This window comes from Motacilla alba, chromosome 4A (assembly GCF_015832195.1).
Source record: "Motacilla alba alba isolate MOTALB_02 chromosome 4A, Motacilla_alba_V1.0_pri, whole genome shotgun sequence".
NCBI classification, from domain to species: Eukaryota; Metazoa; Chordata; class Aves; order Passeriformes; family Motacillidae; genus Motacilla; species Motacilla alba.
In genome coordinates this window covers 599227-626670 of record NC_052045.1, presented here as the reverse complement: position 1 = coordinate 626670, position 27444 = coordinate 599227, and the positions used below count along the sequence as shown (strand labels likewise).

Sequence of the window (27444 nt, the reverse complement as noted above, 5' to 3'; positions counted from 1 at the left end):
TTCCCTGGCTGTGTGCTTGTGCCTCCTCTGAGCCAGGCTTTGTCGGGCAAGAAGCCGTGGAAGGATCCAGAAAGAGCCTTCCTGAAATATTGCTGGTTTCCTTGGCTGAGCTCGGTTTACTGACGCTCCTCTGGATGATTGCTCTCTTCCTCCCAAGTCTCAAAATAGCCTCTACTATTGCTAGAAGAAGTGAAATAAAAAGAAATAATATCTAGCATTTATTAGCTGGAGCTGTGGGGAGCTGCTGGCTGGTAAAAGTGCTTGGTCAGGGAGGCTCTCCGAGTGGAGCAGAGTCAACCACCAGGACAAGCCTGAGCACGGCTGCTGCTGCTGTGAGGATGTTCCTGGTGTGCCCAGGAGGAGCCAGGCTGCGCTGCCCAGGTGGCACTGGGGAGGTGACAGTGCAGCACACACAGCTGTCACCCACAGCCGGGTCCTGAGGCATTTCCAGGATTTTTTATTTGTCTGTGTACCCTGCAGTAGGGTGTAATTGTTAGAAGGCAGAATGATGTGCCAGTGCAGAAGGACAGCTGAAACACCAATAAATCTCAATCACACCTTGCCCTCTTCTTCAGCAGATGCTTAACTCAGTTGTTTTTTAAATAAGGTGTCGGTGTACATAGCTGTTCAGGAATGTGGTTGTGGAAGGGAAGAGGGTGGGGATTGTGGAGTCTGTCCTGACTTCGTGCCTCTGAAACACAAATCTGGAATTGATTGTGGCCCCAGTGCAAACCTTTGGTTACAAGTTTGTGTTTAGAAGGCTGGATAAAAAATAGATACACTATATATATGTGTCTCTGTGTATGTTTGCAGGACTTAAAAACATACTGTAAGAATGTGCAGTGTTAATTAAGGATATACAGTGTTTGAATAAAGGATATAAAGTGTTTCATTTTCCTCATCGTAACATCTGGATCATTATGCATTCCGTAGGTGATCAAAGCAGAGGAGTGGTTGCCATGGGTGGGCAGTCCTGCACAGGGATGCAGGATGTCACAGGAGCAGAGTATGGATGGACGTGGCTCAGACAGGGCTTTCCACGGAGCTGACAGAATTTACAGAACGTCTCAGGGTCACAGAGCGTGTCCAGTGATGAAATACGTGTCTGCACAGGAGTGGTGATCTGCAGGGGGAGCAGCTGGGTGAGGGAGACATCCCCCTGCAGAGCTGCCACTGTTTGAACTGCAGAGCTTTTCTGCTGGCCTCTGATGAGCCCCTTACAGCAAAAACATTCAGGCCTGCAGAGAGAAAAGCTGAAGAACCAGAGACAACTTTTACTTTCCTTTTTTCTTTTTTTTTTTTTTTTTTGCTGTTCCTATTTAAAGGTTTTCCATAACTGAAAGCAAGGGTAACAACCCAGGTCAGACAAACTTAAATTAAGCTACTCTTTGATTTTTCTAAAGAAATCCTCTCACAGTGTCTCAGGGCACAGTAGGTAGCCTTGAACTGCTCAGTGTTTGAGCTGAGGCAAGGCAGGGAAAAGAGGAGGAGATGTCTTAGGTGGAAGAATTTCACCACGTTTCAGGAGAGGCTTTTTCCAGAACATTTGTCACTGGTCTGTTCCCTGTGGTTTAGGGCTGGTGTGTTGGGCAGGGCTGGGCAGGGGAGCAGGGCACTGCCAGCCGTGTCCCAGGGCCAGGGTGGCACCTCCTCTCCTGGTGGCTCCCAGGGCAGTGCCAGAGCTCAGGGCAGCTCTGGCAGGGCAGCTCTGGGGGGAGCAGCTGTCATTCTGTGCCTGCACAGCAAGAGCTCAGCTATTGCTGGGATTAAAGAAATCTGATAATTTCAGCTGTCCTACAGATCCTGCTTGCCTTCTGACTAGGTGCTCTCTGAGCAGACCAGAGAGCAGAGAAGCTTCTGAGAGCAGTGCAGACATTCACGTTTTGGGCTGAGGTGGATGCACCCAGAGGTGGTGTGCAGGGAGCCTGGCACAGGAGCGGCAGTGCCAGCACTGCCAGCAGCAGGGAGCACCAAGGAGCTGTGCTGTCCACGCTGTCCTTGTGTCCTGGGGTGAGCACAGGGGATGCTCCCAAGGCTTTATGAACAGGTACCTGGGCCTGCAGCTCACTGAGGTGGCTCCAGCAGGGGATAGCCTGTGCTGGTGGTGCAGGTGTGTTGCCTGCAGTGTCACCTCCAGCTGATGGCTCAGCTGGCCACGAGGGAGGGGTGAGGAGCAAAGGACAGAGAGCAGGGTGCTGCTGCTGCCACTGAGGCAATATTCACACCCCTGGCTGTGGCAGCTGCTGCTGGGGAGTGTGTCTGGTGCACTGCCATCACTGCTTTTATCACTGCATCTTGAAATTAGAGGAAAGTTGGGAGAAAATTGCAGATTACAACATATTGACATGAAAATATATCATCCAGTGAACAGTGTAATTCCCTAAATTGACTTTTAAATGGTAAGACACAAGTGTGTGTGTGGAGCTCAGCAGGGCAGCTCCTCTTGGTGCTGGGGAGCAGCAAGCCAAGCCCTGGCTGCAGATCTTTTGAAAATAAGTTTGCAGAGAAGTCACAGGGGCATGAAAAGCTCTGCTGGGTTGGCCGAGGCAGAGATAAAGCCTGAATCCACTGCTTGGAGGGCTTCAGTGGGAAGGGTTCCTCCAGCATGCAGGCTGGTGGTGGAGCTTCCTGCACTCCTGTGGGAGGCAATCATGGCAAATATTTTCTCTCAGGAAAGTGGAAGTAATGACATATGTCATGTGTGTACTTTTTGTTTGAGATGTGCATGACTGTAAAGAAACAGATGGCTCCTTTAATTCTGATCATGGCATGTGGCTTCTCTGATTATGAGTCTATTTTTCCTACACAGATCTTTTTCATGAATTCTTTCTGAAGGGGGAAGGAAGTACAATTGCCTCGCATCCACTCATTAAAAATTACCAGGAACAGTAATGGTTATTAGGCAGGCTGTGTCCAGTGAAGTACAGACATGTTGCCTAGAGCAGCCTGAATAGAGCCCAAGCCAGCAGGGCACAAATACCATGCAAATGCTAATTCCCAGGAGGCTGTTTGTACCCTTGTGCTCACACAGGGAGCTGAGGCAGGGCTCCATCACACCCTGCTGAGGCTCTCTCCATCTGCCGGGCTGAGCTCACCAGGCAGCAGAGTGGGGGCAGCCCTGCACCCCGGAGCCCCTCCTGCTGCTGCCCCACGTTTGCAGGACACGGGGCACGAGAGCTTGAGCACGTTCACCCTCCCCGGGCATCCCCGCTCCAGGTTTTTGCAGTTGCTGCCTGAGTGCATCCTGAGCGCCGGTTTGGGTGGCAGGGTGGGCAGTGTTTGCTGTGCCATGGATGCAGCCAGCCCAGCAGTGATGGCATGGGGAGAAGCTGGAGGGCCATAGCTCAAGGTAGGACTTGTGATGCCTTTTCTCCTCCTCCTCCTGTGCCAGGGTTAAACCCTGGCCTGGCTCTTGGGACAGGCTTTTTGTGTGTGCTTTTTCTGTGCTCCCTGAGCTGTTTTCCTTTGCCCTGTGCCCACAAGGCTCTGCCAGCATCTCTTCCTGACTCCCAGCTATTCCCTTATTTCCTCACTGGGACCCCTCAGCCCTTTCCGTGCCCCCCACAGGGCTGTGCTGGAGCAGGGAGGTGCTGCTGCTGTAATCCTTACTGTGGGACAGTAATTCGATAGAGGTCATTAGAACCCTGATGATTACAGGCCTTTATTTCACTTTTTAAACATATAAATTGGTTTGTTCTATTTCTTTTAGAGCTTCTCAGTTGCAGAGAATGCTAGATTCCAACCAAATGTGTTTCCTTCTGACCTAATGAGTGTGACGCTGTAATCAGCCTCTCAGGAGTCCAGTGGGGCTCTGTCTGTGGTGGGTGGTTCAGGGCAGTGCTAATTCCTTCATTCTCACTAGGAGTGAGGCTGGAGCACATTCCACAGCTTGACGAGCGAGGCTGCCGTGTTTGAAGCGCCTTTTGGTCGAAATGAGGATATATCCACTTCACAGTGGCAGTATTTAAATAGATCCCAGCTCCCAGTGTGCAGGCTCGGTGACCTTCGGATGAGTTTGGAGGCATGGCTGTACTGCATGTGATCTGCTGCTGTTTTGAACACTCTGTTCCATTTTTCCAAGAGTCTCCTTCACCCTCAGGGATGACAGTGTAGGTGGGGAAAATTCCTCCTGATGTCAGAAGTGGAGTGCTTCTCTCTAGAGTAGTTTGGAGGCTGATTGGCTTGATTGTAACCCATCCTTTTAAAAACACCCTGCCTGCCATCAGTCCTTCACCATGATGACTTTCAGCTTTGTGCTTTATCGTGCTGATACCTTGTGAATGCTCAGGCAGGTGCTGGTGGTGCTGAGATGAGGAGCTAGAAATGGAGAGAGGGAGGTGGGAAGAGGAGTCCCACTGTTCAGGGAAGGAACATCATCCACCTTGAGCTTCAGCTCCATCTTCAGTGGCGTGGGGCAGGGAGAAGGAACACCCAGGGGGAGCTAAGATGTTTCAGAGCTGCTATTACAGGTCTGTCCCCCTTCCTTGGAGACAAACTAGGATGCATAAGAGAGAAAGAATAGCAGTGATGGAAAATGCACATTCCCTCCCTCAGGCTGGCTCCTGCAGTGGGGCTCCTGGAAAACCCAGGGCAGAGCAGACCCATCCATCCCCTCAGAGTGTGGGTAAATCTGGGCTTTGGGGCTCCTTGGACACTCCTAGAGGTAGCTCATTGATCAAATTCCAAGCCTGGAGCGCTAAAATACCCCCAGCTCTTATTCTGCTTGCTCTTTTCTAAATTTCTGCCGAGACTGGAGGAGTTTCTTCATTTGTTTCGCTGAAATAAGGCTGAAGGTTAACTAAAATACTGTATAATTGTGTGCCTTCACTGTCCTCCTCTTGATTTATTCATTTCCATGTTTTTATGCCTAAAATCTCTCTGTATACGGAAGGAAAACAGGAAATGTTAACAAACTTAAATTATGTGGATTTTTTTGGCCAGATAGAAAGTGGAAGGAAAATGAAACTGAGATGTGGTCACAATTCTGACAGAGACAGGAAAATCTTTAAAAATTAGAACTGAAATTTGGCACCAAATAGGAGCATGCTGGTTTTTTAGAAAAATCAAAAGAAAATCTCTTGACTTTGATAACAGAGCATTTATTGAGGGGAAGGTGGGTTTTGAGAAGGACACAGGCAGTTTCAGAGCCTGTGTCTGGTGCAGTTCTACAGCAAACACTTGATAGTCTCCCAGACAACACAGCTTCCTTGGAAGGAGTCATGTTGAGAGCTGTGCTTGGGGAGCTCTGTGCCCTTTGCTCCCCTGGTCCGTGGGCTCAGCTCCAGGCTGGAAGGCTCTCAGGAGGGGCTGAGGGTTGTTCTGGCTGGGAGCTCCCTGCTGTCAGCATCACCTCGGGCCATCCTGTGTTCCCCAAGCTGCAGAGCCTTGGTGGGTTCTGGTGGTGGGAATTGAGCCACCCCAGGGGCTGTGCAGGTGACTCAGAGGAAGGAGATTCTCTCTGGAGCCCCACTGCAGCTCTTGTTCTCTTGTAGTACAGCAGTTACTAAGGAATAGATTAGGTATTCACATTACGGTAGCAAAATGAGAAAGAGATGTTAATTATTTAGGAGGTTTCTCAGGAGGCCTTCTGAAAAAGAATTGAGGAAGAACTTCAGAAGTGTTTTCAGAAAGAAAGTTACTGGATGAAGTTCTCCTTACTCCCCTCTGAGCAGTCCCAGTGAAAGCCAGCTCCTTTCCATGGATACAGGGAAGGATCTGCCCTGGGGAGGGAGGGAGGGGGAGCAGAGATGAGCCTGAGCTGGGCCAGCCCACAGGGAGGACTCAGGACGTGTTGTCCCTTCCAGCTAAAGTGAGATTTTGTAGCTCAAATGAGAGACACTGAGGGTAGGAAAACTCTGCTTCCAGTCCCAGAACCCTTCTTGCACATTCCAGGTGCTTCTCCCAGCTCTGGAGGCTTGGGTGTGTGAGAGATAGTGGCTTGAAATGAAAATAAACCACCAAACCAATCCATCCAGTTTAACAAACTCCTCCCTGCGCTGGGAGCTCAGAGGTCACTCGGACAGGGCTGGCAGGAGGGCAGCAGCCTGCTGGGAGTGCTGCCAGTGCAGGTTCCACCGTGCACTGCTGGCTGGCAACCTGACTTGGAAGAAACACATTTTTGTTTAGGAAACAGCAAACGTGCACAGAGAGGATTTTGTTGTTGTTGTTGTTGTTAGGCAGTTGATTTTACTGGGTAGCAGAGGGTCAAAGTCTGCTGTGTGCCTGTCTCCCTTTTATTATGTGAACAAGTCTTTCTTTAAGTGTGCTAAGTCCACAGAAGGTGCTTTGTATTAAGCTGCTTAATTCCTCTGCTGGAGGACTCCAAATTAGTCTCACTCAAGGATTTTGTGCTTCACCTCCAGCTACTAAATGGGTTGATGTAGTTCAAGGGCCAGGCTTAATTATCCTGAGCTTGATACCCCTGTAAATGTCCCTGCTTAAAGGCTAAGTGCTGCCTCAGTTGCCTTTGTACCTTCCTTCTGGTGTCCTTTTTTATTAAGCACAGGAGGATTTTTATGGTTTTTCCCTAAGTGTGGGCAGCAGATCTCTGCAGCTGCTTTGTACACTGATGGCAGCCTGGGCTGTGTACCAAGGTCACAGGTTGGTTGTTATTATTTCAGCTATGGCACACTCATAATTTGTCCTTCCTGTATTTGCTTTCCTGAATGGTTAAAGTGTCCTTTCCCACAGATACAGCAGGAAGCTTATCAGTTTTATCTGCAAACTGGTGTCCTGCATGACTACCATCGTGGTACTGTCTTTACTGAAGAATTTCCCTTCATCTAGTTAAATAATCCTTTTCTGGATGATAAAAGATACTCCAAATGTTATCATATTCTTGCATTTGAATGAATTTCAAATCCTGAGCAAATCAAGGTTTTCAATTTGCTGTTTCCCTGAAGTTTTCCTGAGACAGAAGGGACATTTGGCCCAGCAGGTCATTTCTGATGCTGTCTGAAAACAAGGCTGCAGTCACAGGGGATAGATGGTGGCTGCTCTAATGAGTTCAGGTTACCTCAAATTGCTTTAATGAGCCAGTGCAGTTGTGTTAGGCTTATTGCATATCTGAATTAATGGCTTGGAAGGGAGTTTGTTAGCCTGCTTTGCTAGAAACCAAATCAAACAACAGCCTGGCATATTCTTCAATGACACGGCATAGCAGAACTGGAATTTTAATTTACCTCAGGCTGTGTGTGATCCTTTCTATTAATAAAACCACCACGTCCAGCGGACAGGTGTTGAAATAACAATCCCCTGGTGAGGGTACTGGCTCTGCACATGGAGCCACAGGTGGCCCTTCCCATCAAGGCTTTATTTCAGTTGTAGTGGCAGTGAGCTGAGCCCCTGGGTGAGCCCACCCTGCCCTGCTCATGCCATGGTCCTGCCCCTCCTCTGTGTGTCACGAGCCTGCTCAGGGTCCTGCTGGGCTGGAACCAGCCTGTCCTCAAGGGAAACAGCCATGGTTGGTGTTCCACACCTGGAACCAGCTCAGCAAAGCCATGGTTTGTGTTCCACACCTGGAACCAGCTCAGCAAAGCCATGGTTTGTGTTCCACACCTGGAACCAGCTCAGCAAAGCCATGGTTTGTGTTCCACACCTGGAACCAGCTCAGCAAAGCCATGGTTTGTGTTCCACACCTGGAACCAGCTCAGCAAAGCCATGGTTTGTGTTCCACACCTGGAACCAGCTCAGCAAAGCCATGGTTTGTGTTCCACACCTGGAACCAGCTCAGCAAAGCCATGGTTGGTGTTCCACACCTGGAACCACCAGGGCAAAGCCATGGTTTGTGTTCCACACCTGGAACCACCAGGGCAAAGCCATGGTTTGTGTTCCACACCTGGAACCACCAGGGCAAAGCCATGGTTTGTGTTCCACACCTGGAACCAGCTCAGCAAAGCCATGGTTTGTGCTGCACACCTGGAACCAGCTCAGCAAAGCCATGGTTTGTGTTCCACACCTGGAACCACCAGGGCAAAGCCATGGTTTGTGTTCTACACCTGGAACCAGCTCAGCAAAGCCATGGTTTGTGTTCCACACCTGGAACCACCTGGGCAGGAGCTCCAGTGCAGTCACTCTTTGTCTGGGCACGGGACAAGGTTGGGACAGTTGCCCTCAGGCTGTGAGAGCTGAGGTGGAGCTGGGAACAGAGACCCCCAGGGCAAGGCACAGGCAAAGGGTGGGAATTGCTCCTCTGGGAGAGGGGCTGCCTGTCTGCTCTGGACTGGCAGTGTGGAGTTGTTCTGTGAGTAGATGTCAGCCTTGGAGGTGCAGATGTCACACAGAAGGATGGGCTGAAAGAATTTAACAGATGAGAAGATACTTTGCAGGAGAATCAGAGCTCAAAGACCCAGGTAAAAATGGAGGAGGCAAGTCTGCATTTCTACCAAATGCACAAAGGAAATAAACTTTGAAAGAATGAGTTACGAGCAAAGAGTTTAATAGTGAAAGGACAAGATGCAGGGGAAGAGTAATGTGACCCAGAAACCAAACCAACTTGAAACTTTGTATGGGGAAGTGAATCATGAAACTTTGGTAATGTAAGCTCAAATTAGCAAAGATTAATTTGTGTGTACTAGAAAAATTACCTATCAATTGTTGGTTATGATTGCTGGTATTGAAAAACTTTGGAAAGTACAACCACAAAGTCTAATCTTACATATAAATCAATGTTTGCTAGACATGACATATTGACTGAAAACGACAGATTATAAATCACAATTTGATTGTTTGGAGCTTAGACTTTTCTGCAAAAAGACATGATTTAAGCTCTAACTTTGAGCCTGCAGTTTCATGATCTTAGGGAAAGAAATCCAGCAATTAAACAGGAGCTGTGGCAGCCTCAGCAGTGCAGTGTCCCTATTCCCTGTCCCCATCCCCTGTCTCCATCTCCTGTCTCCTGTTCCCTGTCCCCATCCCCTGTCCCCATCCCCATCCCCTGTCCCTGTCCCCATCCCCTGTCCCCATCTCCATCCCCTGTTCCCTGTTCCCACCCCCTGTCCTGTCCCCATCTCCATCCCCTGTCCCTGTTCCCATCCCCTGTTCCCACCCCCTGTCCTGTCCCCATCCCCTGTCCTGTCCCCATCTCCATCCCCTGTTCCTGTTCCCATCCCCTGTCCCCATCTCCATCCCCTGTCCCTGTTCCCATCCCCTGTCCCTGTTCCCATCCCCTGTCCCCATCCCCATCCCCTGTCCCTGTCCCCATCCCCTGTCCCCATCCCCATCCCCTGTTCCCTGTTCCCACCCCCTGTCCTGTCCCCATCCCCTGTCCTGTCCCCATCTCCATCCCCTGTCCCTGTTCCCATCCCCTGTCCCCATCCCCATCCCCTGTCCCTGTCCCCATCCCCTGTCCCCATCCCCATCCCCTGTTCCCTGTTCCCACCCCCTGTCCTGTCCCCATCCCCTGTCCTGTCCCCATCTCCATCCCCTGTCCCTGTTCCCATCCCCTGTCCCCATCCCCATCCCCTGTCCCTGTTCCCATCCCCTGTCCCTGTTCCCATCCCGTGTTCCTGTTCCCATCCCCTGTCCCCATCTCCATCCCCTGTCCCTGTTCCCATCCCCTGTCCCCATCCCCATCCCCTGTCCCTGTCCCCATCCCCTGTCCCCATCTCCATCCCCTGTCCCTGTTCCCATCCCCGTCCCCTGTCCCCATCCCCTGTCCCTGTCCCCATCCCCATCCCCTGTCCCCAGCCCAGCAGCCCTGCAGGCTGGCTGCCCTCCAGAGCAGATGGGGCTGGGCTCCTCCCGAGCAGACATCCCAGGGGCAGACACCCCTGCCCTGCCATCCTCAGCCTGCCGGAGGTGCCCAGCCTGCTGCACCCACCCTGATTATCCCTCCCTCTGACAAGGAGGCAGATGCCTCAGCCAGGAAACATCATCCCAGCCTGTCAGCTGGATTCTATAAATGGAAATAGGTCTTTAAAAGCCAAAAATTATATTTAGTTGCAGTTATGGGGGGGGGGGGGGGGGGGGGGGGGGGGAAGGAAGGAAAAAAAAAAAGAAGAAAAATAATAAATAAAGTCTAGACCCTTCAGAAACTGAACGAAGGAACAACAAAGCACTTAGGCTGGCCCTAATCACCTGCAAATGTTCATGCAGTCATTAAATGTAGACTGCACAGATAAAAGTTACTCTTCTGTCACTCCTTTTATCTCCACCTGAAGCATCCACTTGCCAGTCAGGTTTCTGTGTACAAGCCATAAATATCCAGCTTTTTCTGGAATGTTTTTACCCAGTATTTGCTTGTTTTCATCTAGCTCTCAGTAGGGCAGCAGCAGCAGCAGCAATGAAGTGCTGTGAGCTGGAGGTGTGCATTTAGGTGATGTAGCCTTGGATAGCCTGCAAAAGCCTTATCCGACCAGCTCTTCATAGCCCTGGGAGGAGGAGTGAGCCAAAAGTAAAACTAGAGCTGGCAGTTTGGGTAAGGAGGAGGTGTGAGCATCCTGCAGCCCGTGCTGGGGACAGCTCCTGCCTGCCCTGGGACAGGGGTGCAGCAGAGCTGGGCTCTGTGCCAGGGAGGGAGCTGGGGGTGCTGGGGAGCAGCTCCTCTCTGCTCTCGGGAGATCTGGGCTCACGTTTCCCCCTGCTGCACTGACAGCAGCCGGGGCTGGCCACAGAGTGTGGGCTTGCCTGCTCACTGCAGCTGCAGAGAAAGAGCGTCCTTTTGGGTTTTCACCTCTCCAGGAACCGACAGAACTGCTCTGGGGCTGAGCCCACTCCCCGTTGGTTGTTGGCTGGGTATCTTCACGGGAAAGAAATGGGAAGATGGCACCTGGAGGGCAGCTAGTGCCGTGCTGTGGAGTGTGGGCTCCGCAGCCTGCCGGCAGTGCCAGCCTCAGGGGCACAGCAAGGTGACAGAAGTGCTCAGAACGTTCCTTGACTTTGAGCTGGAGAGATCTGTGTTGAGTCCCGGGGAGGGGGGAGGTTGTGCAGCCCTTTGTGCTGGTCAGCTGCTCCCCTTGTGAGAGCCAGGTGTCCTTGCACGGGGCTCTGAGATCAGCCTGGAGCCTGCTGCTCTGCTGGGGCTGTGCAGAGCCAGCCCGAGCCGGGATGGGGCAGGCTGGGCTGGGATGGGGCAGGCTGGGCCGGGATGGGGCAGGCTGGGCTGGGATGGGGCAGGCTGGGCCGGGATGGGGCAGGCTGGGCCGGGATGGGGCAGGCTGGGCCGGGATGGGGCAGGCTGGGCCGGGATGGGGCAGGCTGGGTTGGGATGGGGCAGGCTGGGCCGGGATGGGGCAGGCTGGGTTGGGATGGGGCAGGCTGGGTTGGGATGGGGCAGGCTGGGTTGGGATGGGGCAGGCTGGGTTGGGATGGAGCAGGCTGGGCTGAGATGGGGCAGGCTGGGTTGGGATGGGGCAGGCTGGGCTGGGATGGGCAGGCTGGGTTGGGATGGGGCAGGCTGGGCCGGGATGGGGCAGGCTGGGTTGGGATGGAGCAGGCTGGGCTGAGATGGGCAGGCTGGGTTGGGATGGGGCAGGCTGGGTTGGGATGGGGCAGGCTGGGTTGGGATGGAGCAGGCTGGGCTGAGATGGGGCAGGCTGGGCCGGGATGGGGCAGGCTGAGCTGGGATGGGGCAGGCTGGGCCGGGATGGGGCAGGCTGAGCCGGGATGGGGCAGGCTGGGCCGGGATGGGGCAGGCTGAGCTGGGATGGGGCAGGCTGAGCTGGGATGGGGCAGGCTGGGCCGGGATGGGGCAGGCTGGGCCGGGATGGGGCAGGCTGGGCCGAGATGGGGCAGGCTGGGCCGGGATGGGGCAGGCTGAGCTGGGATGGGGCAGGCTGAGCCGGGATGGGGCAGGCTGGGCCGGGATGGGGCAGGCTGGGCCGGGATGGGGCAGGCTGGGTTGGGATGGAGCAGGCTGGGCTGGGATGGGGCAGGCTGGGCTGAGATGGGGCAGGCTGGGCCGGGATGGGGCAGGCTGGGCTGGCTTTGTCCCCGTGGCTCACATGGCCAGGCCCTTGGCATGTGTCACCTGCTCAGGGCACACCTGTGCACACCTGTGCACACCTGTGCACACCTGTGCCAGGGCGCAGAGCAGAGCAGGGCCACTCCTGGGGCCTGGCAAAGGTCCCTGGAGGCCCGTGGCAAGCAGCCTGCGCGTGCCCGTGGAGAAGTTCATGCAGAAGTTGACTCTGGAGTGCTTCTCTGAAGACCTGTGCTGTTACCCTGCCACAGGTCCATGAGAAAATATTGGTGTGTTTGTTTTTCTGCTCCCTCCTTCCCCCCGCCATGATTGCCTGGCCTTCAGTGGAATTTGGTTGTTCATTGCTTCAGCTCCCTACCCAGAGGCTGTCATTTTTATTTATTTTAGTATTCTAATTTAGCATCGGAAAGAAAATGACATTTGACCAAAAAGAATTAGAGGCAATAACTTTTTCAGAGAATTAAGCCTTTGAAAACTAGTTTTTTTACTCAGTTTAATTTCATGGGTGTACAATTTCTATTACATGTGGGCCAACTGGATTGCAGCAGCTGAAAAAAAAAAGTATTTTAAGCCTTTAATGTGTTATTTATGAATGCATTACAGTTATAATAATTCACTTACAGGGCTATTGTGACAACAGCACCTTGTCTGAAATATGGGAATTTGAAACGTGAAATAGTTAATTAACAATTAGAGAATAAAGGGAGAAGGTGCATGTGGACTGGCAGCACTAACAGAGTAGCAGGCAGTCTTTGGGTGGGTCTGAGCAGCACAGAAAATGAGGCAGCCAATGGAGGCAGGAAAAGTCTTAACTGCTATGGGAACTTAGAAATTAGTCTGGTGCCTGCAAATCTCATCTGCCCTAACAGAATTGTTGGAAAACTTCTTGGACTTTGCAGTCCCGATGTGGAGAGAACTGCAGTGGTGAAATAAAACGGGATCTGTTACTGTGCAGAGACCAGTGGAGAACTTAATCCTGCCTGGGCCTTGCAGGGGAGTATCAGGATGCATTTGCCAGATGCAAGATAATGTCCAGTAAATATTTAAAGCTGTAGTGGCGTCGCGGCGTGTTGGAGCATGATGAAAGCCCTGGAAGGGAGCTAAATGCTCTCAGTTCAGGCAGCTCATCTCAGGGAAGGGAAGCAGTGCTGCAGTCCACACCGAGGCACAGGGCTCACCTCACAGGTAACAGCCAAGGGCAGGCAAGCTCTGCTGGCTGCTGAGGGCTGGTGGAGACTCTCTGGTGGGCTGTAGATATTTTACCACCCATTCTCTGCTTCCAGCAGCAGTTCACTGTGGCTTTGCAGCTGTGGTGCTTTTGCGCTGTCGCTTCTCTGCAGGGAGCTGTGGTGTGAAGGAGCTGTGGCCAGCTTTGGGTGCAGCTGCATGGTCAGGGTGCAGCAGGGGGTCAATGGACACTGCTGAGCCCACCTGGCTCTGCAGAGAGCCTGCTCACGCTGTTCCATCAGAATCTTCTGTGGAACTTCTGTCTGCTGCCCCTCTAGTCCTCTGACTGTTTCATTTTTTCTGGGTATCGAGTGATGCACATAAAATCAGAGTGGTTTGGGTTAAAGGAATCCTTAAAGGTCACCTCGTGCCACCCCTGCCATGGCAGGGACACCTTCCACTGTCCCAGTCTGCTCCAAGCCCTGTCCAGCCTGGACTTGGGCACTGCCAGGGGTCCAGGGGCAGCCCCAGCCTCTCACACAGGGATGGAGCCATTGGGGCTGGAAAAGACCTCCAGGATCATGGAGTCCCATCCCCATGCTCCCCAGATCACTGGGCGTCATGCCCTCTTGCTTCTTGAACACCTTAAGGACAGTGACTCCACCTCCAGCCTGGGCAGCCCCTGCCAATTCCTCACCACCCTTCCAGGGAAGAAATCCTTCCTGATGTCCAGGCTGGGGACAGCATGGGTTGTTCCTGGTGCTCTGGCCAGCCTGAGCTTTGGCCTCTTTCTGCTAAAGCTTCAGTGAAATTGCCATTATTCTCACCTCCTGGAGAGTCACCAGGTGAGGTGCGGTGTGCAGACGACCTGTCAGCAGCACGGTTTATGTTGTGCTCACCCACAGCTGTTCCAAGTGCCCTTGCAGGCCGCTGCCCACAGCGGGGCACTTTGTCCAGACACGATGTGCAGCTGAAGCTGTTAGCCAGAATCTATTAATATGTGATGTGCACGGCGTTCCTGGAGAGAGGCTTCAGTGCTGAAATGTCAGGTGTGGCGAGGGAAGCTCCCTTCTGCCGTCTCACCTGATGGGACAGGAGAACCTGTGCTGGGCAGGGGCCGGGTGTGAGCCCCAGGACACGAGCTGGCACGGCTGCAGGGGTGAGCCCAGCCCTGCCAGCCCTCAGCCGGGAGGCACAACAACTGCAGCAGGAACCCCGGGCAGGCAGAGGATGGACAGAAGCCTTTCATGTGTGTGAGTGACAGTGAGTCATCCCTGGTGGCTGGGGTTGGCAGCCTGGAGAGCCACAGGCAGTGGGGACAGCCTCCATCCCACAGCTGCACGAGAGCCCCGGACAGGAGAGCAGCTCAGAGGCGCTGCTGCTTCCTCCAGAGAGGGCTGGGCACCGAGCACCGAGACAGGTAGGGCTGCTCTGGGGCTGGGGTGGCACACCTGGCACCTGCAGCTCGTGTCCCCCTCACCCAGAGAGGGCTCCTGCGGGCTGGGACTGGAGCACCGACACAGGTAGGGCTGCTCTGGGGCTGGGGTGGCACACCTGGCACCTGCAGCTCGTGTCCCCCTCTCCAGAGAGGGCTCCTGCGGGCTGGGACTGGAGCACCGACACAGGTAGGGCTGCTCTGGGGCTGGGGTGGCACACCTGGCACCTGCAGCTCGTGTCCCCCTCTCCAGGGCGTGGAAGCAGGCAGGTGCATGCAGTAGCAGGCACAGAGCTCTTTGTCACTTGTCTGTTGGGAAATTAATGGATAAAGACTAAAAATGGTAATAAAATTTTGCTAAATGCTCTTTAGAATGTCAGTTCAGGAGCAGAATGCATGGGTGGAATGGAAGTTACTGATTAGTAAATTTAAAGGTAAGAGGAAAGGTGGGTTTGTTTGCAACCTGCAAAGACCTTGTTACTTAACTGAATTCTTTGAGAAGCTGTTCAAAATTCAGTTTTCCTGCAGTCACTTCAGGTGCAAGCGGGGTTTTGGGGGCTTTTGAAAATACTGTGAGTGCTTATGTGGTGTGCAGGAGCAGTGGAAGGACTCTGGCACTGGTGATTGGGAATGTGCGAGTGGTGCTGAGAGCAAGGATTGCAAACTGGAGCTGTGCACAGCAGTGCAGGGCTCAGGAACGAGGGTTCACAGGCCCTCTGTACTCTGAGGGTTGTTTGGGCCAAATATTCAGCTGCTGCAAATTGCTCTGAAGCTTTTCTTGATATTTTTTTTTGTTTATCCGGAGCTGGTGTGAATCCACACATTTCAGACATTTACAGCAGCATCCTTCCAATGTTTTAAAGTTTTTCAATCAACTTACAGAATAAATGGTTTAATTTCTTTGGAGGTGTGTAGAGTCTCAGTAGGTGTAAATACGGTAATGACAGAAAACAGGGACTTTTCTCTGATATGGATGATTTCAAAGCAGTACAAAAGTGAGTGTGGTATCCCAAGGCAGCTCCCCAGCTACAGTGTGCAGCATGCAATGTCCTTAGTTTGAACAGAGTGGCTTTTCCTTGTAGTAGAATAAAGACCACTTACTACCTCCGAAAAACCAGAAGCTAATTTATGGCTCAGTGCTGAAACAATGTCTTTTTTCTAAGACACACATTTGTCTTTGCTAGCTTTGATAGGCTGTGGTAAGCTAGAGGTCTGCAGCATTCACTTCATGCACTGGAATGTGAAATGTGAGGATTTTTTTCTCAGAGCTCTGCTGTGCTTGCTGCCTTGGGTTGTTTTTTATGTCATTTGCGGTGCTGAACATCAATGTGAGCATATTATGCAATGTAGTGTAAAAATACACAAGGGCAATAACCTCCCCTGTTACTTCTGCTCCAACAGAACAACCTCACTTGATCGTTTTGCCTTTTGATTTCTGGAGAAGTTAATTCCAAGTAGTGTATTGCATCTGGAGTGTTTGTGTGCGTGTTTGAGTAGCAGCGGGAGCTCCTGGGGCAGGGCTCCAGGTGTCTCCCGTAGCTGGCAGTGGGTGGAAGCTGTGTAGCTGCGAGGGTGGCAGCCACCCAGGCATGGAGGTCACCTGTACAAACGTCTGAATTCCGTGGCAAGTTGTGTGGTTTGTAAAAGGCCTGCGTTTCATTTCTGTACCGCGACCTTGTCGCCGTGTCCTTGCCCTCGGTGACAGCGTCAGTCAGGAGCGGTGCCCAGCTGGCCTTGGCTGGGCTGTTTGAGCAGGCCAGTGATGTGCTGGGCCAGAGCCACCCAGCTGAGCTACTGCTGCTTTGACTGAACTCTTTTCTGCAAACGCACAGCCTTGAAATCCCTCTTGGGTCAGGCTGCAGAGTGCCAGCACCGTGGGGTCCAGGTGTGAGCCCAGCCATCACGGTCAGGTGCTCTGAGCTGCGCCTGTGCCAGCCCCCCGGTGCCCCTGGTGCCCCTGGTCCCCTCCCTGCCCTGGTCCCCCTGGTCTCCCTGGTCTCCCTGGTGCCCCCGGTGCCCCTGGTCCCCCTGGTGCCCTCCCTGCCCTGGTCCCCTGGTGCCCCTGGTCCCCTCCCTGCCGCGGGGTGTGCACCGTGTGGGGCTGCTTCCTTCTGCAGGGCCCAGCAGGTCCTGCTCTCCTCTGCCAGGCAGGGGCAGGGGGGCTGCCAGGGCATGTCCCCTCGCAGGGGCTGCAGCTGGTGGCTTCGTGCCCGCTGAGGTGCAGGCTGCTGCAGTTTCTGCTGCAAGTCTGTGGAGGTGCATGGGCAGTGGAGTCCTGGCTGCTGCAGTTTCTGCTGCAGGCTGCTCTCTGTGGAGGTGCAGTGGGCAGTGGAGTCCTGGCTGCTGCAGTTTCTGCTGCAGGCTGCTCTCTGTGGAGGTGCAGTGGGCAGTGGAGTCCTGGCTGCTGCAGTTTCTGCTGCAGGCTGCTCTCTGTGGAGGTGCAGTGGGCAGTGGAGTCCTGGCTGCTGCAGTTTCTGCTGCAAGTCTGTGGAGGTGCAGTGGGCAGTGGAGTCCTGGCTGCTCCTGCTGCCCCTTGGCTGCTCCCAGCCCGGCAGCCAGCCCTGCCCTGTGGTCTGTGGTGACCTGCTGCTGACTCCCCTCTCACCCTGCCTTCCCAGGATCCAGCGGTGTCTCAAGGAACTGAAAGGCACCACTTGCAGTAAAATAATAATGCCATTTTAGCTCTGCTGTGTGATTGCAATTCTGGGCTGCTTGGGCTGCTAGCACAGAGCAGAGGTGCTGGGCCCTGTGTGGGATACCATACAAAAGAATGTATGGTAAGAAAGAATTTCTTTTTGTGGGCACCTACAAAAGAAAGTTGTAGGGAAGCTGAGAAGCATCTCAGTACACAGAACATCTGCTTGGACTCTACAAGTGATCATCAGGCTAGGCAGGAACAGGAAAACAGGCTGTTTAGTCTTCTGCTAATTTGTCTTGTTGCTGATTAAATTGATGAACAGTGAAAAGCAAAACCCTGCTCTGTGCATGCAGCGTGTTGTAGCTACACTGAGTAGCAGTGATGGCATAATTACACATGGCTTTCTGCACTGTCTGAAAGGCTTTAGGTAAGTGTAGAGAGAGGAAAAACGTTTTCAAGTACAGTTTCTGAAACTGTGTCAAGTGCAGGCTGCTGACATGCAGTCCATTTATTTCGGGGAAGGGGGAATGGGGGGTTGTGGGTGTTGCTCCTCAGTCGATGGCTGTTCAAGTGGATATAATAACTCTGCACGGGCCAGATGAGGGAAGAAGAGCTGGCTGATTGTCAGATTGCTGGGTGGATTATTCAGTCCCAGGGCTGGCAGCTGGGCTGGGGAAGGCAGCTCCAGCAGTGGCTGCTGCCGGAGGTAGCGCTGGGAGCAGGAGTGACAGGGTAGGCAGAGGCTTCTCCTGTTGTGGGAATGACTCCAGTGAGCACACAGCTGAGTAGGGTTTCTCAAGGTGGTGTAACTTGCTGGGTAAATTTTTGGGGTGTGCATCAAGTAATTTCTGCAAAATTACCTGTGGTGGGAATTCAGTTTAACTAAAGCTTAGTCTAAGAAATCAATGTGAGAAAATATTGCAGCCTTTCATTTGTCTGTTTTACAGTAGAACTGGTTTGTGTACCCGTGTTTGTATATGGGGACCCTGTCTGCATACGCCTAGGCTTTAACCTGATAAAATAATTTCCAACCTTAAAATGAAGAGTAATGTTAAATTATACCTTTTTTCTGGAAGGACTTCTCTGCTGTTCAGCCTCTGTGTGCATAGCCCTGGTCAGAGCTCTTTGCCCCTTTGGGTGGGGTGCTGAGGCACAGCAGGGCCCAGGGCTCTGCTTCCCAGGGCTGGGGGCACTCTCTGCACCTCTCCGTGGCACCCCCAGGCTTTTGGCTTCTGCTGAGGAGTTCCCTGTGCTTCGCTTTGAAAAATTTCCTCTGAGGCCATTTCTCTGAGCAGCTCTTGCTGTAATGAGTGTGACTTTTAAAACACTCGATTTCTTGCCTCCTTCCTTTTGTTAATCCTCAGTAAATGGGGCAGATAACTGGGAGGTGTCACCTGTCCTTTTGTGAATGGTGCTCCTGTTCTTGTGTGCCTCTTCCAAGAGAACAGCCTGGGAGCTGCACTCCCAGTGCCAGACTCTGAGCAGACTCCCGGGCTGGTGCTCATCTCCTGCTCCCCCGAGGCAGTGCTCCGACTTCCAGGAGGGATGCAGTCTATTCTTTGATGCTTTTGTTGCCATTTTCAGGCTGCTTTTCCTTGTTTTCCTGGAGGATCCTGATATTTTTCAGTTCTTTCTCTGTGTTTTTGTTCTTTTGGGTTTTTTTTTCTTCCCAACACTAGGGAAGTTTGTCTCTTTCTGTAGCCCAGCTGTTGACAATAATGCTCCATAAATAGGAAGAAAAAAGGAACTTCTCTCTACTTCCCTTATGATCTGAAACTATTCTCCTAGCTCCAAGTAGGGATACATTAATAATTAAATTCTCATTAAAGTTATGATACACAAGAGTTTTCTAATATTTCATAAGCAGCAAACTAAAGCTGTGCAAAGCTCTCAAAACCTGCAAGCTTCCCACTCATCCTGGACCTTTCTAGTAGGTCTCCTGGCACCTTCTCCTCTGCATGCCTGATTTTCACCATGCTTCCAGGACATTCTGTGAGGATCAGCGACGTTCCTTGCTTTTTCTCCCAGACTTTGTCAGTGAAGAATGTAAGTTCACTGTTGTGACACAGGTTGTCACAGTGATTTTTAAATTCCCTGTGGGCTGGTCAGAGTGGGGTTGATGGCAGACAGGGGTGACTGAGGCTCGTATTTCCATCTGGAGTTGCTGTCCATCTCCTGCTGTGTTCCGTGGTGCCCCTGTCCTGTGCTGTTGGAGCAGAAAGAGAAATGGTGGCTGTGCAGTTTGGGTGGTTTGTCTTCTGCAGCTGGCCAGGCAGGTCCTGCTGTGCAGTGCCCTCCCTTGAGCCAGCCCCTGGTGCCGTGCAGTGTCCCCAGCTCTGCGCTGGTGTGCTCCCAGTGCTCCCAGTGCTCCCAGGGCCTGCTGCTTCCCAAACACACGCTCCACAAAAAGGGGTGGCACCCTGTGAGTTAGTGTCTTGTCTGCTGTGCTGCATGCCCCAGCCCACCTGTTTGGAAAGCAGCCAGCTTGCATTAGTTTCAGCAGATGGGAAAAGCAGGAGAGCACTCGGAACAGGCTGGGAGGAAATGTTCATTCAATCCTTCATTCCTTCAGTCATTCATTCATTTATTCATTCCTTCATTCATTTATTCAGTCATTTATTCATTCCTTCATTCCTTCATTCATTCCTTCATTCCTTCATTCCTTCAGTCTTTCATTCCTTCATTCCTTCATTCCTTCAGTCATTCATTCCTTCATTCCTTCAGTCATTCATTTATTCATTCCTTCATGCAGGGGCAAGCACAGCAAAGCAGGGAGCTGAGCTGAGCTGAGCTGAGCTGAGCTGCAGAGCTCAAGTGAGAGTGGGCACGTGTGGCATTGCAAACCCTGGTGGCTGGGAAGGGAAAGGTGCTGGCTCTGCACCATGGGGCTGTTCCTCACTAAACTGGGGCTGTTCCTCAGCCCCTGCTGGGCAGGAGCCTGGGTCTGTCCCTCTCAGCTCTGGTGCAGGAGCTGACAGCCCTGCCTGCAAACTGCAGCTCTCCCAGGCACACAGCTGTGCAGGGAGGAAGAGACTCAGACCGTGGAGCCTCACCATGCCCCATCCCTGCCTGCAAACTGCAGCTCTCCCAGGCACACACCATGCCCCATCCCTGCCTGCAAACTGCAGCTCTCCCAGGCACACACCATGCCCCATCCCTGCCTGCAAACTGCAGCTCTCCCAGGCACACACCATGGCCATCCCTGCCTGCAAACTGCAGCTCTCCCAGGCACACACCATGGCCCATCCCTGCCGTCGTTCAGAGCTGGCCACGCAGAACAGCTCGTGTTCTAGAGCGTGTCCCAGGTGCCACATCCTCACATCCTCTCAGTCCCTCAGGGGCTGTGGTTCCACCGTGTCACGGGCAGCTGGTGGCACTGCCCAGCAGCCCTTTTCTTGAAGCAGTGCTTCCCAATTCCAGTCCCTGGTAGCAGCGTTCTGTGGTGACACAGCCCTGGGACAAGGTACTGATGTGCTGGCTCTCCCTTCCTGTCCCCAGCAGCTGCAGGGCTGGAGCAGAGCACTCCTTGTGCTCCTGATCCTTGCACCCCGGGGTGCAGCTGCATTGCTGCCCGCCGTGCAGCCAGCAGGTCCCCGGTCAGCAGCGGTGCGGGGCTGCCAGGACAGGAGCCCACGGCAGGCAGCCCGTGTCCCTGGGGAGTGGCTCCCGTGTGCAGGGTGCCCCTGGAGCTCCTGCTCCTCCTGCCCCAGGGAGCTCCTGCTGCAGCTGCAACCCGAGCAGCCAGGGCAGGCAGGGCTCAGCCGGGGCTGCCCGGGGGCACCGGGTGCCAGGCACAGCTGGCACAGAAGGCTCTCTGCAGAAACCCTGCTGCCACTTCCCCAGGGAGAGGGGAGATGCCTTCTGAGCAGCATTTATCAACAAATGTGTGATGTCGTATGGCTTTGTCTTTATTATCCACGAGGATCTAAATGCAGCCTTATCTGGGCTGGTCTTTTCAGAGGATAACAGCCTATTACTGCTAGCAGTTAATCCAATTACTCTTCCAGGTCAAGCGGGAGTGTTCTGTGCAAATATTTTTGGGAGATCTGAAAATGGTATTCTATGTGTTGACCCAAAGAGAGCATGTTTCAGAATTTTTCAGCAGATTAAAAGATTGAGAAATTCCTACATATGTTGGAAGAAACATGGTGGAAAGAGCTGTCAGCTTTAAATTTTGATCACAAGGCAGTCACTTATTTAAAATATAAAGATATTTCACAATGGAAAGTAGTTTCAAATCAGAAAACAAATCACTATCTAAAACCATCAGAGAAATTCTTTGATGTGGGAATGAAGATGGAGCTGTGCCACAGACACACACGGGACCTGTGTGGGATGGGGAGATGCTGAGCTCCAGGCTGCAGCTGCCCGGGGCAGTGTTTGTGGCTGCCCCACACTGTCACAGCAGCAGCTGGGACCTCGCCCTTGGCACAGGGACCTTTCCTCAGACATCAGTGGTGAGTTTTAAACGTTCCTGTGATATTTGTGCCATAGGTAGGAGGTTACCCTCCCTTCCCACCAGACACAGCAGGGCACTCCCAGCCGTGTACTGAATCCCTGGAGGCTCTAGGGAGGCTGATCCCTAAGCCAGGCTCAGGCTGGCTGCAGTCTGGTTGAGATCAGCAGTTGGAGAGCTCCTTGGTCCGAGTGCTGACAGCCTCCACTGGGCAGGGGGTTCTGCCCCAGGTGTCTGAGTTCTTGGAGACAGTTCCTGCCCGTCTCAGTTACGCTCTGTTCATGCCTGCCATAAAGCTGTCCTTTAACATCAGGTCAGAAAGAAGCCCAGAAGAAGCTGCCAGGGAGGAGGTGTGTGGAACTGGTTTGAGAGCAAGGAGCCTGTTCCCCGTGAGGGTGAAGGAGCTGGGCTGTCCCTGGCAGCCCTCGCTGGCACAGCCCCCATCCAGCAGCAGCCTCCGGATGGAATGAGAGCTCATTTTGAGCCTGCTTTTAGTTCCGAGCGCTCATCTAAAGAAAGTTGTGTCTTTCACAAGGTATTTTGCTGGTTTGAAATAAGCTGGTGTGGTGCCTGGGTTTGGGCGCGTGCTGGGGAGGAAGGAGCGGTGCAAAATGAGGGACTCCAGAAATGGCTTGCTGTGAATAAAAATTAGAGAGTTGGCTGCTTGTGCTTCCTGTCATGTCTGTGTTCATTGTGAAAACTGCAAGTCAGAGTCAACCAGACTTCAAAGTTGGGAGCGCACAGCTGCAAGCTGAAAATAAGATTTCTGGGTGGTGCAGAAGTGTCAGAAAGGCTGTTTGGTAAGAATACTTCATCAAGATTTGGCAAAGCTTAATGTGAAATGGTTTGGATAGACTGTGTTGTCATTAAGAGGTTCTGAGTGTTTTACAACCCCAGAATAGAATTTTTTTTTTCAATTAGCTTGTAAGTATTGTTGTGGTGAGTTTATTACGTTGTGCAGGTGGCTGATTAAAAAAAAATCACACCTTCAACTGGGAGAAATTAGGAGGGAAACAAAGCAGTGATGAAAAGAAGAATTTTTACAGCCCAAAGACCTGAGAGATTTTCATCAGCTGTCTCAAAAATGCCATTACAGCTAAATCCCCCACCCTCCTGCCCTTCCCTGTCCCACAGGCAGTCACTTGAAGTTATTTTAGAGAGGTTTTATTTAGAGTTGTTCCTGTAAGGAGCTGAAAGCAACTTGGTAGCCTAGTGTTTTCCCTGAAAGGCAAAAGAGAAAATTCCTGAGAGCTGCAAACAGCCCCGGGGCAGCGTGACCTCACTGTGCCCTTCATGTCCTTGAGGTGAGGGACGTGCCCCGAGCAAGGCTGTTCTGTGTCCTGGGGGTGGCACGGGGGGGTGACAGTGACTGGGGGGGGTCACACTGGGGAGGTGACACTGGGGAGGTGATGGTGACACTGGGGGAGTGACAGTGACAGTGAGGGGGGTGGCACTGGGGAGGTGACACTGGGGAGGTGACAGTGACCCTGGGGAGGTGACAGTGACACTGGGGGAGTGACAGTGAGGGGGTGGCACTGGGGAGGTGACACTGGGGTGAGACACTGGGGAGGAGACAGTGACACCTGGAAGGTGACATTGGGGGGTGGCACTGGGGAGGTGACACTGAGGGGCATTGGCTGCTGCTCTCATTATTCCAAAGATCATGCTGGGGGAATGGATTTTCCTGCCCCGTGCCAGAGGGAAGGGATTTCTTCCCTTTGTGGGCGCAGGATCTCAGAGGTGCTCTGATGCTCTCTGTGGCTTGAAGGCCTCGGTGTAGAGGCACGACTTCAGTCCTTCCAAAACGCCAGAAAAACTAATTTATTGCAGGTGTAAGCATCCTGGGGCTCACAGCATGCACAACTAACCACTGTGAACAGTTAGGGAGCTGAGGAAAATTCATGTTTCAGGTGAAAGGTTCATTCAGGAGTGCGTGGATCCATGGAAGTATAATTTTTTTGTTCCAGTTGTGTCATACATACAAGAACAATAGTCCAACAGGAGCAGGAGGATTTGTTTTGCCTGGATTTTATTTACCCTATGGTTGCCATAGCCTGTAGCTAGCAGAGCAGAAGCCTCTCTGTGTAAAACCAGGGGGAAAGATATTTCCTTGCAGCTTTATTAAAGTCTGAATTACAGCAAGGATTATGCAGTTGGAACCCGAGCCAAGGCCTATGGACAGGGTTGATGTTATGGTTTCTGGCAATTCTGGATGGGACTGAAATGCAGTTGGACATAAAAGAAAGACACAAACCAGCAGACTGTTTAGCTGGTGTGTTTATATAAAGTAAACATGTTTGAATTTATCTTGAAAAACATCCTGGTGCCAGCAGCCATCCTAAAGATTGCTTTCTCTCAGTAAAGCTTACAGGAAGAAGGAATTTTTTTCCTAGTGGCTTGTTGACAGCAAGTTTTTATTAATGTAATTATTATTATTTTATTTGAGCTAAAGAAAGTGCTACAGGGTGATACTTAGCAAGCTGAATGTTTTGATTAGGAAACATAATAGTTACTGCAGTTATTTTATATTTGCTGCTAAGCAAATTCCTCTCAGTTGCTCTGGGTTTGGTCTCCATCAAATTGTAGGAGGAGAAAAAAGGATTCATTTCCTTAAAGCTCTGTAGTCGTTATTTATCGCTTCCATGTGAGAAAATCCAAGTTCTTCAGCAGAGAATGAATGACCTGTCCACGACACCCCTGGCCTTATCCCTGCTTTATTCGCGGGAAGGTGGGAATGTGTCCAGCCGTGTGTGCTGCCAGGAGGATGGGGAGCGTTGGGATGGAAGGGATGGAAAGAGCAGCTGAGCTGGAGCAGCAGAGCCAGAGCTGCCTGTGGGAGGCTGGCACTGGTGCCACGCGTGCCAGGGAAGGGCAGCTGTCCCCAGAGGGGTCTGTTTGTGCCCTGGGGACAGTGCTGGCTGAGCTGGGGCTGGGCTGGTGCTGCCCAGGGCAGCTCTGCACAGCTTGTGCCCTGCCCAGGAGCTGTCCCAGGTCAGGCTCTCCCTGCAGAGCCTGAGCGCAGCCCCTGTGCTCTGCTCCCATGCACAGCACGCCAGGTGAACACTGCTCTGACCTCTGTGACTTCCCAGAAACGTGTGCTGTCCCTCCTGCTCTGTGTACGTGTGCTTCTTGCGTAAGGGTGGGTTTTATCCCGCTGGCAAACCACAGCAGGTGCCTGCTGATATTTCTCCCTTTTCCAAAGGGCTTCTTCCCAGTTGTTTGATAATGATCCTCCCGTGGTCGGGCACTGATGATCCTCGGTCATCAGAGATGGCTGCCACCAGCTTTTTAAAGCTTTCTGCCATGGATTCCACGTGGCTGGAGCTTGCCTGTGGGCTGTTCTTGGGGCCACGCTGGAGGTGCTGCAGCTGTGATTTCAGGGGCTCCACGAGGGTGTCTGGCTGCCATCACAGCAGGGAGAAGTGCACAGCAGGGTCAGGGGCTGTTCCTCATTCTGTAATCAGTTCTCAGCCTGACTTGGGGCCGTTCATCATGGCAGGAAGGGGTTTGGCTGTTCCTCAGAGCCCTGACACCAGTGCAGCTGTCCATGCGTCATTCCAGCCTTGGCGCTGCGTTGGTGCCGTGGTGCTGGGGCTTTGCTGCAGGCGTCAGGACAAGGCTGGCCCTCAGCACTGTCCCCTGCTGTGACAGCGTGCTGGGGTTGCCTTTGGGGTGTTGGTCCCTCGCTGCAGGTGTGGCTCCTGCTGGGGTGCTCCTGTCTCAGTGGCTCTGCGTGCAGGTGGTGCTGGGCTGTGCAGGGCGCTGGTGAGGCACTGCTGGTGACACCTCAGTGTCACCTTTGCACCTCAGCTTGCCTGAGCTGGCACGGGGACCTGCACAGTGCTGCCAGGCAGCTGTTGCCAAACCCTGCCAGCTGGGAGCCACCGCTGGCCCTGTCTGCCATGCTGCATGCTCTGAGCTCACACACACCAAGACCTTTCCGAGGAGTGGCCCTTCAGGACCTGTGGGTGAGGGCTCCTGGTAATTGCTGCCAGCAGCTGCCCGTGGGGCTCAGTGCCCCCCGAGCACAGCCTGCCCTTCCAGAGTGAGACTGGCACGTTCAGGTGTGGTTAAATGGCAGCCCAGACCTCGTGCTCCACTGCCCTGCTGCTCCTTTTGGAGCCACCTGTGCTTTCCTACTCGATCACGCATCCCTTTAGTGGCTCCTTGTATGGATTATTAGTGTGTGTCACTGGTGCTGGGTGTAATGAGGCAGCAGCAGCCAAGGTGTGAGGCTTCTCTGGTGGGTTAATGAGGTCTTGAGAGAAGGTGGCTGCCCACTGTGAGCAGAACAACTGTCAGTTTGAATTTATCACCCAGATATGACTCCTAGCAGAGAGAAAATCCAGTGCATGAGAATGCAATGGGGTAATATTGTTTGAGGGGGGTCCGTGTTTAAATCTGATGGTTTTTAAGATGTCCATGTGTTGGCAGATATTTAGGAAGCAGTTAATTGTTAGAATTAATGGCCAACAGTTTGGGAACCAAATAAACTTACCTAGTGCATGCTAGTGCATGTTTAGACTAGCCTGTCAGTTACTTTTCTCACTACTGAAATTCCTGCCTTCTTCTTTTTTTTTTTTTTAACGTAGGGTTGGGAAATCCAGGTTTGGTTTTGGGTATGGTTTTATATCTCTGTCACACTATAAATTGGTGGTTGGAGGCTGTCTTGTGAAAAAGCAGCTAATTTTTGTTCATGTGAGATGATCTGTGCCTAAAGCTGTGAGCTGAGGAATCTCACTATCTCTGTTATTAAGGCTTCATTTTTCTAGATAGTGGAAAAGTGTTTCAATTCAGTCTGGTAATGTAATACTTTGAGGTAGCTGGAACTTTCTTTATGCTATATATTTTATCTTTGTGCCATTTAATAGTTTGACCCCATTCAGAAGCATTTCAGACTGCATTATTAATGGCAGTATTGATTTATAAGATCAGCTTTAAAAACTACTTGCTGTTTTACAAGAAAACCATCAGCAGGATTAATGTGCTTTCTCTTTGTACATCTACTCTTCTGTCTGTTGGAAATGGTGATTGAGCCCAATCCCTGGCTGCTCCCTGCCCTGAGGAGCGGGGTGAATTCCATGCCCCAATAAAGGCTGTCCTTGCTGCTCTGGGGAGCAGGCTCCTGCGGGTCCCCGTGGAGGGTGGCAGTGCAGACACTGCCTGGGGCCAGGCCCTAAAAGCACAAAGTTTGGTTTGCTTTTCCCCTAGTGTGCATGCAGAATGGATGGAGGTGCCGGGGGAGGATGAAGCAGATCCAGGAGGGAGCTGTGCAGCTTTCAGAGCAGGGTGTTACTCTACTGTTTATCAGAGCTGCATGAAACGGGATGAAGTGTTGAGGTTTATCAGAAGCATTGTTTATAAAAGTAAATGTTTTTCCCCACCCTTCTGCACCATAACTAAGATACTTTACTCTTTAAAGTTTATTTTCCTCCCTGTGAACCTTTCTCCCCCTCTGTCTTTCCCCACCCTGACGTTCTGTAGTTGATTTGCTTCTCGGGGTTGCTTTCCTGGGGCTCTAACCTGAGTTCATTTTGTTGTGTGGTGACCACAGTTATGGATGACGCTCCCCCTGGCACTCAGGAGTACATTATGTTACGGCAAGATTCCATCCAATCTGCGGAATTAAAGAAAAAAGAGTCCCCTTTTCGTGCTAAGTGCCACGAAATCTTCTGCTGCCCACTGAAGCAAGTGCACCTCAAAGAGAACACAGAGCCGGAAGGTTTGTGGCACTCTGGGTCCATGTCCTGTTTCTGTTCCCCTCTCCGTGTGTGTGCCGGGTGGGCTGTGTGTCCCCAGGCTGCGCGGGGGCGGGAGCCTGCACTCTG

General features: G+C 52.3%; 1 protein-coding gene across 7 annotated transcripts in view; it reads left to right on the top strand.

Moving 5' to 3' along the window:
* The window catches only part of FGF13 (fibroblast growth factor 13), a 190966-nt gene that overhangs the window by 84880 nt on the left and 78642 nt on the right, over positions 1 to 27444 (top strand). For 3 of the 7 annotated variants that reach the window (XM_038164603.1, XM_038164608.1, XM_038164607.1), the window contains one exon: positions 27171 to 27338. The exons of 2 other annotated variants lie outside the window; for them this stretch is intronic. In XM_038164603.1, the coding sequence (XP_038020531.1) occupies positions 27171 to 27338 (168 nt within the window). Of the gene's footprint in view, positions 1 to 3087; positions 3350 to 14384; positions 14508 to 27170; positions 27339 to 27444 lie in introns of those variants that run through there. 2 more of the 7 variants (XM_038164604.1, XM_038164609.1) reach the window with 2 other exon arrangements.